This window comes from Eleutherodactylus coqui, chromosome 6, assembly GCF_035609145.1.
Source record: "Eleutherodactylus coqui strain aEleCoq1 chromosome 6, aEleCoq1.hap1, whole genome shotgun sequence".
NCBI lineage: Eukaryota > Metazoa > Chordata > Amphibia > Anura > Eleutherodactylidae > Eleutherodactylus > Eleutherodactylus coqui.
Genome location: NC_089842.1, coordinates 217,774,871 through 217,788,275, shown reverse-complemented (window position 1 = coordinate 217,788,275; position 13,405 = coordinate 217,774,871). Strand labels below are relative to the sequence as shown.

Genomic DNA, 13,405 nt, shown 5'->3' with positions numbered 1-13,405 from the left:
GAACTGCCTACATACACGTGTCTACAACCACCACTACTAGGGAGAGCTCCCTACATACACGTGTCTACAGCCACCACTACTAGGGAGAGCTCCCTACATACACGTGTCTACAGCCACCACTACTAGGGAGAGCTCCCTACATACACGTGTCTACAGCCACCACTACTTGGGGGAACTGCCTACATACACGTGTCTACAACCACCACTACTAGGGAGAGCTCCCTACATACACGTGTCTACAGCCACCACTACTAGGGAGAGCTCCCTACATACACGTGTCTACAGCCACCACTACTAGGGAGAGCTCCCTACATACACGTGTCTACAACCACCACTACTAGGGAGAGCTCCCTACGTACACGTGTCTACAACCACCACTACTAGGGAGAGCTCCCTACATACACGTGTCTACAGCCACCACTACTAGGGGGAGCTCCCTACATACACGTATCTACAGCCACCACTACTAGGGGGGGCTCCCTACATACACGTGTCTACAGCCACCACTACTAGGGAGAGCTCCCTACGTACACGTGTCTACAACCACCACTACTAGGGAAAGCTCCCTACATACACGTATCTACAGCCACCACTACTAGGGGGGGCTCCCTACATACGCGTGTATACAGCCACCACTACCAGGGAGAGCTCCCTACATACACGTGTCTACAGCCACCACTACTAGGGAGAGCTCCCTACGTACACGTGTCTACAACCACCACTACTAGGGAGAGCTCCCTACATACACGTATCTACAGCCACCACTACTAGGGGGGGCTCCCTACATACACGTGTATACAGCCACCACTACCAGGGAGAGCTCCCTACATACACGTGTCTACAGCCACCACTACCAGGGAGAGCTCCCTACATACACGTGTCTACAGCCACCACTACTAGGGGGAGCTCCCTACGTACACGTGTCTACAACCACCACTACTAGGGAGAGCTCCCTACATACACGTATCTACAGCCACCACCACTAGGGAGAGCTCCCTACATACACGTGTCTACAGCCACCACTACTAGGGAGAGCTCCCTACATACACGTGTAAACAGCCACCACTACGAGGGAGAGCTCCCTACGTACACGTGTCTACAACCACCACTACTAGGGAGACCTCCCTACATACACGTATCTACAGCCACCACTACTAGGGAGAGCTCCCTACATACACGTGTCTACAGCCACCACTACTAGGGAGAGCTCCCTACATACACGTGTCTACAGCCACCACTACTAGGGAGAGCTCCCTACATACACGTGTAAACAGCCACCACTACTAGGGGGAGCTCCCTACGTACACGTGTCTACAACCACCACTACTAGGGAGAGCTCCCTACATACACGTATCTACAGCCACCACTACTAGGGGGGGCTCCCTACATACACGTGTCTACAGCCACCACTACTAGGGAGAGCTCCCTACATACACGTGTCTACAGCCACCACTACTAGGGGGAGCTCCCTACGTACACGTGTCTACAACCACCACTACTAGGGAGAGCTCCCTACATACACGTATCTACAGCCACCACTACTGGGGGGGGGAAGCTCCCTACATACACGTGTCTACAGCCACTACTACTAGAGGGAACTGCCTACATACACGTGTCTACAGCCACCACTACTAGAGGGAACTGCCTACATACACGTTTCTACAGCCACCACTACTAGGGGGAACTCCCTACATACACGTGTCTACAGCCACCACTACTAGGGGGAACTCCCTACATACATATGTATAAAGCCACCACTAGGGGGAGTCTTGAAATATAAGCCCTAGCTAGATTACATGGAAAAAAAAGTAATACATAACCTAGCAGGCTCGGCCCAGGTCCTTCCCACTGCTCTCCAGCTCCCCGACGCGGTTTCTGGAGTCCCCGGCTGGCCACATAAGATCACTTGCTGGTTATGTGATTCATAAATCCTGCCTCCATGAAGCAATGGCTGTGATTGGTTCTTCAAGCGCTGCTCAGCCAATCACAGTCATCACTACAAAGATGCGGGATTTCTGAATTGGCTGAGCCGCAACTCAGCCAATTAATAAATCCCGCCTCCACAACATGATGGCTGTGATTAGTTCTTCGAGCGCCACTGCTCAGCCAATCAATGCAGTGCTCTAAAACCAATCACAGCCATCGGTTCGTGGAGGCGGGATTTATGAATCACGTAACCAGGAAGTGATCCTGAGTGGCCGACCGAGGAGTACGGTAACTGCGCCGGAGCTCTGGAGAGCAGCAAGAGGGACCTGGGCCGAGCCTAAGTAAAAATAAACCCATCGAAAAAAAGACCCACCACCTCTTTTGGGGCAAAAATTAATATACGACAGTCAGGGAAAACACACAAACAAACACACACACACGGTACTGGAGGGAGCTTGCTGCATATATATTTATAAAGCCACCACTAGGGTAAACTCTCTACATACAGATATAAAGAGACACCACTAGGGGAAGCTTAATGTATACAAGCACAGGTAGTCCCCGACTTGCGAACAGGTTCCGTTCCAGGAGCCTGTTCGCAAGTCGAACAAATGGTAGTATGGAGCGGGATCGCGGGTGGATCCCGCTCCATACAACGTCTGGTGCCGGCTGTTCTTACAGCGGGCACCCGGCGGCAGCAGTTCCGACGAGCCGCGTTGCTTGTCAGAACTGTTAACACTTTAAATACTGCTCTGACAGCGGTATTTAAAGTGTTAACAGTTCTGACAAGCGGCGCGGCTCGTCGGAACTGCTGCCGCTGGGTGCCCGCTGTAAGAAACAGCCTGCACCCGACGTTCAGGGGGCCGGTACAGCGTCCCACGATGAGATCGCGGGACGCTGTGTGGTTGCTAGGCAGCCGGGGACCTCCTGAAAGACCCCAGGGCTGCCTATGCAGAGTGCCCATCAAGCGCACGGCTTGATAGGCGCTCTGCATAGACAGCCCTAGGGCCTTTCAGAAGGCCCCCGGCTGCCTAGCAACCGCAGTGTCCCGCGATCTGACCAGACAGGCTTCTATCAGGCTTGATAGAAGCCTGCCCGGTCCCTGCACAGTATGATGTCATGCCATAGCATTACATCATACTGTGCAGGACAGATAGTTCGTATCTAGCGAAATTCGTAAGTCGAATGTTCGCAAGTCGGGGACTATCTGTATATAGAAACATCACTAGGGAGAGCTCATTACATACAGCCACCACTAGGGGGAGCTTACTGTGTACATATTCATACAACCACCATGAAACATCCCTGCATACAGATGATACAACCACCACGAGGGGGAGCGCCCTACATACAAATATATTATACAGCCACCACTACAAGACCCTCATTATACACAGATTATACAACCACTGCTATGGGGAGTGCCCTACATACAGATGTAAACACAGCCACCACCAGGGGGAGCTCCCCGTACACTACATTATAGCAGGTCTCTTCTCTGCATGTTACAATTTGATATTCAAGGGCAGGAACAATATTTAAAAAAAAACATTTAATGAAATAGAGATTTGCACCATTTCGCTCAAGTACAGGTCATGCGCCTCCTGTAGAACAGTGGTCTGAGATGTAAAACTGTCAAGGCCATGGTGGGAGGTGTAGTTGCACCACTGTCAGAGATGGTAGGTCGCTGCTGTAGAGCAATAGTCATTACTTAGTTATGCCCTTACAGCAGGGAAAGGGCCGGGTGCTAGCCTCCCATTAAGCGCTGGACTGATTTTTTGGCATTATAGATGCAGTCGTTGACGGATACACCCTCATAGGAGGCGCCAATGAGGCTGAGGGGCAGAGAGTTCTGGCGGATGTAGGAGAAGAGGTGATCTGGGGAGGAGAGAGAACAAAACTCAACAGAAGGAAGCTTCTCCCAAACACAACCACTCAATTATTTTACTGCTATGGGGCCCTTACCACAAAGCGCAAATTGTAGCCTATGTCCCCGCCCACATCCTACTTCAACAGCAAATTATATGAGGAGCTTAATACTCTAGCTCTGCTATCTCATTTGCATAATGAATGTACTGAGCGCATACAGGATTCTTACCGATCCGCTTCCAGTGTCCCAGCGTGTACTGCGGTATGCAGCGCTGTGAAGAAACCAGAGACAATGCCTTTTGAATGACACAAGCCACAGACTTCAGTCAAAGTGGCCCCCTACTAGTCTCCTCCTAGCAGAACTTGGCCCAGGAAACTCTGCTGCATACAGTAGGGGGCAGTATTGGATATACATTTGATTTAATAGGCCCGTTACCTTATTCAGGTTCACAATGGCGCGGCATGGCTTCTCCTTCACTCCCAGCTGGGTGGCTACAGACTCGGATGCCAAGCTCAGCAGTTTCTCCTTTGATACGGAGTCCGGATCACCCAGGCTGCTCTCAAACCAGGCGCCTCCGATCATCACCTGCAAGGAAGAGACAGCGTGACGGCGACTACAATGAATACGGAGGTCGGGTCCAGAAAAGACATTATAATGAAATTCCCTGCTGGTTATGATGCAGAGATGTGATTAGATTGTCAGCCTTGTGGTCCAGCCCACCATAACTCAAATGTTATTACCGTCAGTCGGGTGGAGCTGGCGCCTTGTCTGTTGTGTTCTGGGAAGGCGAGAGAGTCATATACAATGCCCAGCGTGACGTTGTCCTCAAAGGATGGGATGAGATGTCCGAAACCCTAGAGGGGTGAGAAAGTAATTGCCACCCGACAGTCAGGATGAAAGGAGTATGATTTGTCGGGGAAGGATTAAGACATGACACTACTGCAACGTGGTAACGTCTGGGGCGAGAAGACAACATGCTGACACTAAGAGGGTCTGACTACGACGCACAAAGCGCGGTGCCACATAAGCTGGACGTGCCAACGTCTGGGGTGACAGGACTGCAACACTAAGAGGGCACGACTACAATGCACGGAGGGCTGTGGCGAAACCTGCTTGGACAGGACTTCAATACGCCGACCGTTGGGAGGGAAGAAAACTACTAAACGCACGGGGCACGACCTCGATGCATGGACAGCTGGGGGAAGCTACTACGACACGCCAAACCCTGCTGGGGACAGGAATTCAATATGCTGACACTAAGAGGGCATGACTACGAAGCACGGAGGGCTGGGGCGACAGTACCTGGCGTGCCAACGCCTGCAGGGACAGAACTTCAATACGTCGAATGTGGGGAGGGAAGGAATTACAAGATGCACAGGGCAAGACCTTGACACACGGACAGCTAGGGGAGAGCTATGACATGCCAAAGCCTGGAGGGGACGGGACTACAACGCTGACACATTGCCACAATACACTGACACTTGAAAAGGGAGGGGGTCATCACCACGACACGACAACCCGTCCCTTAGGGGGGAAACAGATCATCTGGGCTCACTCACTGATACAGGCAGGACTTCTCCGTCATACTCCAGGTTCACCACAGCCACATTGGCGGCACTCAGCTCACGCAGGGTTTTCGCCATCGGCTCAGCGAAGGTGGACAGCAACTTGCTCATCACTGAAGACATAATGGCAGATTTTTAGTCATGTGACCTGGTATAAGAGGGCAGCTGTCTGTATCTGACAACGTGTGGTACCTGCTGCCGGGACGGCACCGATCAAGTGATCTGCTGACATACTGCCACCAGGAAGCTTGACCTACCAGAAAGAAACATCACAGATGATGGAGGCAGAAAAGGAGACAGAACAGTGAATGTGTGTGAAGTGTATGTACCTGCCAGCGACCGTCTGCTCTCCTCTCCAACGCCTCCACCGGGGCGTCCTTGTGTATCTCCACCCCTCTCTCTATGAGATAGTCCTCCAGGGCGTCAGAGAGGGTCTGCATCCCCCTGCGGAGGGACCACTGGCTCCACTTCTCCTCCTTAGACCTCTGGATCAGTGGCGAGTCCAACGGAGGAGTCTTATCTGTTCCAACAATAGAGATGCCATCATGAGCAGGCAGAGGGGTCCAGCCGGACTTGTGCTAGGCTGTGTGAGCGCCCACCTCCTCCAAAAGCCAGTCCGAGGAGCACCGATCTCTTATTACGTTCAGCTTCATACAAGAAAGGGAAGCATGAACGCAGGCTGAGCTGGCGGCAGTCGCCGGCGAAAACCCCGCGGCACAGGCTGTCAATGACAATGTTGGCCAACTGCGAAGAATAAGACAATATGTTATTGCTGAATCCTGAGAGCAGCGTCACAACCCGCCTAGCCGCTTATCCCAAGCCAAAAGTGCATCTATGTAAAAATGCAGCCACTCAATGCCGCCTGGTGGCCAGATCAGGTACTGCTACATCGTGATGTGAGGAGCAGAGAAGAGGGAGGAAACACAATAGGATACAAAGTGTAAGGAGCAAAGTCCACAGCAGCACAGAGGATTTTATGAGAGTGGTGTGCTGATCTTAGAAGCAGCAGAAACATCTGAGGATAGGGCGACTTGCGACAGTATGGACAGCGGTTGGAGATCACCCACTGAGAGGGTCCTTCAGCAGAAGATTTCAGGAGATAAGCACAAAAAAATGCATTATTAAGGCTTGTTCTGAGATTGAACTGCCGATTTACCTGTCCTCAGGACAGGTCCTCAATAGCTGATCAGCAGGAATCCAGTGATCTGACCTGCTGTCACTCTGACAGCTCCGTACACATGGAAGTGGCACAGGTTGGTATTGCAGGCACAGCTCCCATTGAATTCGATGCAGTACCAACCCCTGCCACTGATAGGTCATCAATAGTTCAGTCCCACAAAATTTTTATTGACCGGTTATCTCATTCTAGACAGTGCTTTGACCTAGAGGGTCTTCTTAAGGTAAGAGGTGCAGTGGGTCCTGTAGATTGCCCGCCTGTGGCTAGCAGCTCTCCCTGCAGGACCTGCCAGGTGACTACTTAACTCATTTCACAGACAACAGCCATAAAGAAGTTACTAATAAACCAGAAACATTCAGAAACTAATGCAAATTAAAAAGCGCCAGCTGACTCCACCATCTATGTACGACGTCTGCTGGGAATACGCTGCAAAGGTCAGCTGATTTCAGTATCAGGGTGGTCAGTGGACATCCTCACACCCTGCACAGAGATATCGATGAGCACCAGTAAGCGCTGCAAACCAGTAGATAACAGCCTGCAGCACATCGCACTCATCTGTAAACCAACAACAGGGGGGCCAACGGTAAATATACCCCCATTATCACTTTCTATGTACAAGAACATAACTTCTATAACACTGCCCCCCCATGTACAAGAATACAACTAGTATAACACTGCCCCCCCATGTACAAGAATACAACTAGTATAACACTGCCCCCCCATGTACAAGAATACAACTAGTATAACACTGCCCCCCCTTGTACAAGAATACAACTAGTATAACACTGCCCCCCCCATGTACAAGAATACAACTAGTATAACACTGCCCCCCCCCCATGTACAAGAATACAACTAGTATAACACTGCCCCCCCCCCCCATGTACAAGAATACAACTAGTATAACACTGCCCCCCCCATGTACAAGAATACAACTAGTATAACACTGCCCCCTCATGTACAAGAATACAACTAGTATAACACTGCCCCCCCATGTACAAGAATACAACTAGTATAACACTGCCCCCCCATATGTACAAGAATACAACTAGTATAACACTGCCCCCCCATGTACAAGAATACAACTAGTATAACACTGCCCCCCCATGTACAAGAATACAACTAGTATAACACTGCCCCCCCATGTACAAGAATACAACTAGTATAACACTGCCCCCCCATGTACAAGAATACAACTAGTATAACACTGCCCCCCCATGTACAAGAATACAACTAGTATAACACTGCCCCCCCATGTACAAGAATACAACTAGTATAACACTGCCCCCCCATATGTACAAGAATACAACTAGTATAACACTGCCCCCCCATGTACAAGAATACAACTAGTATAACACTGCCCCCCCATGTACAAGAATACAACTAGTATAACACTGCCCCCCCATATGTACAAGAATACAACTAGTATAACACTGCCCCCCCATGTACAAGAATACAACTAGTATAACACTGCCCCCCCATATGTACAAGAATACAACTAGTATAACACTGCCCCCCCTTGTACAAGAATACAACTAGTATAACACTGCCCCCCCCCCATGTACAAGAATACAACTAGTATAACACTGCGTCCCCCATGTACAAGGATACAACTAGTATAACACTGCCCCCCCATGTACAAGAATACAACTAGTATAACACTGCCCCCCCATGTACAAGAATACAACTAGTATAACACTGCCCCCCCATGTACAAGAATACAACTAGTATAACACTGCCCCCCCATGTACAAGAATACAACTAGTATAACACTGCCCCCCCATGTACAAGAATACAACTAGTATAACACTGCCCCCCCATATGTACAAGAATACAACTAGTATAACACTGCCCCCCCATGTACAAGAATACAACTAGTATAACACTGCCCCCCCATGTACAAGAATACAACTAGTATAACACTGCCCCCCCATATGTACAAGAATACAACTAGTATAACACTGCCCCCCCATGTACAAGAATACAACTAGTATAACACTGCCCCCCCATATGTACAAGAATACAACTAGTATAACACTGCCCCCCCCATGTACAAGAATACAACTAGTATAACACTGCCCCCCCCCATGTACAAGAATACAACTAGTATAACACTGCGTCCCCCATGTACAAGGATACAACTAGTATAACACTGCCCCCCCATGTACAAGAATACAACTAGTATAACACTGCCCCCCCATGTACAAGAATACAACTAGTATAACACTGCCCCCCCATGTACAAGAATACAACTAGTATAACACTGCCCCCCATGTACAAGAATACAACTAGTATAACACTGCCCCCCCATGTACAAGAATACAACTAGTATAACACTGCCCCCCCATGTACAAGAATACAACTAGTATAACACTGCCCCCCCATGTACAAGAATACAACTAGTATAACACTGCCCCCCCATGTACAAGAATACAACTAGTATAACACTGCCCCCCCATGTACAAGAATACAACTAGTATAACACTGCCCCCCCATGTACAAGAATACAACTAGTATAACACTGCCCCCCCATGTACAAGAATACAACTAGTATAACACTGCCCCCCCATGTACAAGAATACAACTAGTATAACACTGCCCCCCCATGTACAAGAATACAACTAGTATAACACTGCCCCCCCATGTACAAGAATACAACTAGTATAACACTGCCCCCCCATGTACAAGAATACAACTAGTATAACACTGCCCCCCCCATGTACAAGAATACAACTAGTATAACACTGCCCCCCCCATGTACAAGAATACAACTAGTATAACACTGCCCCCCCCATGTACAAGTATACAACTAGTATAACACTGCCCCCCCCATGTACAAGAATACAACTAGTATAACACTGCCCCCCCCATATGTACAGGAATACAACTAGTATAACACTGCCCCCCCCATATGTACAAGAATACAACTAGTATAACACTGCCCCCCCATGTACAAGAATACAACTAGTATAACACTGCCCCCCCATGTACAAGAATACAACTAGTATAACACTGCCCCCCCATGTACAAGAATACAACTAGTATAACACTGCCCCCCCCATGTACAAGAATACTAGTATAACACTGCCCCCCCATGTACAAGAATACAACTAGTATAACACTGCCCCTCCATGTACAAGAATACAACTAGTATAACACTGCCCCCCCATGTACAAGAATACAACTAGTATAACACTGCCCCCCCATGTACAAGAATACTAGTATAACACTGCCCCCCCATGTACAAGAATACAACTAGTATAACACTGCCCCCCCATGTACAAGAATACAACTAGTATAACACTGCTCCTATGTACAAGAATATAACTACTATAATACTGCCCCCTATGTACAAGAATATAACTACTATAATACTGCCTCCTATGTACAAGAATATAACTACTATAATACTGTCTCCTATGTACAAGAATATAACTACTATAATACTGCCCCTATGTACAAGAATATAACTACTATAATACTGCCCCCTATGTACAAGAATATAACTACTATAATACTGCCCCCTATGTACAAGAATATAACTACTATAATACTGCCTCCCTATGTACAAGTATATAACTACTATAATACTGCCTCCTATGTACAAGAATATAACTACTATAATACTGCCCCCTATGTACAAGAATATAACTACTATAATACTGCCCCCTATGTACAAGAATATAACTACTATAATACTGCCCCTATATACAAGAATATAACTACTATAATACTGCCCCCTATGTACAAGAATATAACTACTATAATACTGTCCCCTATGTACAAGAATATAACTACTATAATACTGTCCCCTATGTACAAGAATATAACTACTATAATACTGCCCCTATGTACAAGAATATAACTACTATAATACTGCCCCCTATGTACAAGAATATAACTACTATAATACTGCCCCTATATACAAGAATATAACTACTATAATACTGCCCCCTATGTACAAGAATATAACTACTATAATACTGCCCTCTATGTACAAGAATATAACTACTATAATACTTCCTCCTATGTACAGGAATATAACTACTATAATACTGCCCCCTATGTACAAGAATATAACTACTATAATACTGCCCCTATATACAAGAATATAACTACTATAATACTGCCCCTATGTACAAGAATATAACTACTATAATACTGCCCCCTATGTACAAGAATATAACTACTATAATACTGCCCCTATATACAAGAATATAACTACTATAATACTGCCCCCTATGTACAAGACTATAACCACTATAATACTGCCCCTATGTACAAGAATATAACCACTATAATACTGCTCTCTATGTACAAGAATATAATTACTATAATACTGCTCCCTATGTACAAGAATATAACTACTATAATACTGCTCTCTATGTACAAGAATATAATTACTATAATACTGCTCCCTATGTACAAGAATATAACTACTATAATACTGCCCCTATGTACAAGAATATAACTACTATAATACTGCTCCTATGTACACGAATATAACTACTATAATACTGCCCCCTATGTACAAGAATATAACTACTATAATACTGCCCCCTATGTACAAGAATATAACTACTATAATACTGCTCCCTATGTACAAGAATATAACTACTATAATACTGCCCCCTATGTACAAGAATATAACTACTATAATACTGCTCCTATGTACAAGAATATAACTACTATAATACTGCTCTCTATGTACAAGAATATAACTACTATAATACTGCCCCCTATGTACAAGAATATAACTACTATAATACTGCTCTCTATGTACAAGAATATAATTACTATAATACTGCCCCCTATGTACAAGAATATAACTACTATAATACTGCCCTCTATGTACAAGAATATAACTACTATAATACTGCCCTCAATGTACAATAATATAACTACTATAATACTGCCTCCTATGTACAAGAATATAACTACTATAATACTGCCCCCTATGTACAAGAATATAACTACTATAATACTGCCCCCTATGTACAAGAATATAACTACTATAATACTGCCCCCTATGTACAAGAATATAACTACTATAATACTGCCCCCTATGTACAAGAATATAACTACTATAATACTGCCCCCTATGTACAATAATATAACTACTATAATACTGCCCCCTATGTACAAGAATATAACTACTATAATACTGCCCCCTATGTACAATAATATAACTACTATAATACTGCCCCCTATGTACAAGAATATAACTACTATAATACTGCCCCTATGTACAAGAATATAACTACTATAATACTGCCCCCTATGTACAAGAATATAACTACTATAATACTGCCTCCTATGTACACCTGTGTTTGTTACCTCTTTTCCAAAGCGGCGTGACACAAAGTCATGGACAGTCTCATCTTCGTTAGATCCTCGTTGGGCTGTCAGGTCCTGAAGGCCACAAAGGAAGAGAGGTCTTGAGAATGGGGGGACGGTGCGGAGGACTCCCCTAAAGTATAGACAGGAAGGTGATTATAGTATTTCCTGTGATGAGATGCAGTAATAGTGTAGCCTCAGTAGGAGGCGCTCACCCTATACTAGTAGGCAGCTTGTGTAGCGATTTGTTGACGTAGAGGTAGCGGTTCTTGGCGGTTGGGTGACTCCTCGGGACAGGAAGAAGATCTCCCTCTAATCCCAGCTCTGAGATCTGCGGAGTACAGACCGTCTGGCTGGGTGATAACGTCCGGCGGCCATATTGGATGCATTCCCAGCAAAGTGCTTACACAACTCACCATACAAAGCGTGTTCTTCCCCACGACTCCCGCCGGCCGCATTCCACGGGGACCATGCTCAAATATAGCGCCATCTTCAGTCCGCGTGGTGTGCATCCATCCGCCCAGCCGGCCGCTGCCCTCCAGTAATATCACCTGCAGCGCCAAACAGAGTCATCAGAAAAGGCAGCGCAGCCGCAGCTGGCAACTAGCCGATCTTACCTTAGATACTGCGCCAACTCTGGCCAAGTGATAGCAGGCGGTCAGCCCACTGATCCCGCCCCCCGCGACCACCACAGTGCGCTGCATTCACAAATCTGCCGTTCCTACAGGGAGAAGAGGTCAAATAGTGTAATAATCTGCAGGATATATCACTATCAGGAGGTAGAGAGGACAGAGCGATGTTCTGCAGATCTCTAGAGGTCAGTGGTGTAATAATCTGCAGGCTATATCACTATGTATCAGGAGGTAGAGGGGACAGAGTGATGTTCTGCAGATCTCTAGAGAGGTCAGTGGTGTAATAATCTGCAGGATATAGCGCTATGTATCAGGAGGTAGAGAGGACAGAGCGATGTTCTGCAGATCTCTAGAGCAGTAGTGGTGTAATAATCTGCAGCATATATTACTATGTATCAGGAGGTAGAGAGGACAGAGCGATGTTCTGCAGATCTCTAGAGGTCAGTGGTGTAATATTCTGCAGGATATATCACTATGTATCAGGAGGTATAGAGGACAGAGTGATGTTCTGCAGATCTCTAGAGGTCAGTGGTGTAATAATCTGCAGGATATATCACTATGTATCAGGAGGTAGAGAGGACAGAGCGATGTTCTGCAGATCTCTAGAGGTCAGTGGTGTAATAATCTGCAGGATATATCACTGTATCAGGTGGTAGAGAGGACAGAGCGATGTTCTGCAGATCTCTAGAGGTCAGTAGTGTAATAATCTGCAGGGTATATCACTATCAGGAGGTAGACAAGACACACACACAGGTACACGGCAATATACTTAGGCAGCGGTATATATACTGGTAAACAGCGGTATACACATAGGCAGCGGTATATATACAAGTAGGCAGCACTACACACACCGGCAGCTCTCTCACCTCCCGGCTCCGCCAACACATGTGAGGGGTGGAGC

The 13,405-nt window shown here is 46.7% G+C and overlaps 1 protein-coding gene across 3 annotated transcripts; it reads right to left on the bottom strand.

Annotated features, from left to right (window-relative positions):
- Positions 1–3,463: 3,463 nt before the first annotated feature.
- Positions 3,464–13,405, bottom strand: PPOX (protoporphyrinogen oxidase). 3 transcript variants are annotated; one of them, XM_066608751.1, is made up of 13 exons: positions 13,371–13,405; positions 12,490–12,593; positions 12,289–12,423; positions 12,088–12,203; positions 11,873–12,005; positions 5,961–6,105; positions 5,691–5,881; positions 5,554–5,614; positions 5,356–5,474; positions 4,537–4,650; positions 4,232–4,381; positions 4,025–4,067; positions 3,464–3,804 (listed from the first exon to the last, which is right to left on the bottom strand). In XM_066608751.1, the coding sequence occupies exons 2-13, from the start codon at positions 12,574–12,576 to the stop codon at positions 3,674–3,676; spliced, it is 1,425 nt and encodes a 474-aa protein (XP_066464848.1). In that variant the 5' UTR covers positions 12,577–12,593; positions 13,371–13,405; the 3' UTR covers positions 3,464–3,673. The 3 variants fall into 3 exon arrangements, with proteins under 3 accessions (XP_066464848.1, XP_066464847.1, XP_066464849.1); XM_066608750.1 differs by having other exon boundaries at positions 13,356–13,392; XM_066608752.1 differs by lacking the exon at positions 13,371–13,405 and adding an exon at positions 13,262–13,281.

Coding starts and splice junctions, on each gene's coding strand:
- PPOX (XM_066608751.1), bottom strand. CDS start 12,576: ATGCAGCGCACTGTGGTGGTCGCGGGGGGCGGGATCAGTGGGCTGACC. Junction 12,424..12,489: donor GAGTTGGCGCAGTATCTAAG/GTAAGATCGGCT, acceptor TTGGCGCTGCAG/GTGATATTACTGGAGGGCAG. Junction 4,382..4,536: donor CCAGCTCCACCCGACTGACG/GTAATAACATTT, acceptor TCTTCCTTGCAG/GTGATGATCGGAGGCGCCTG.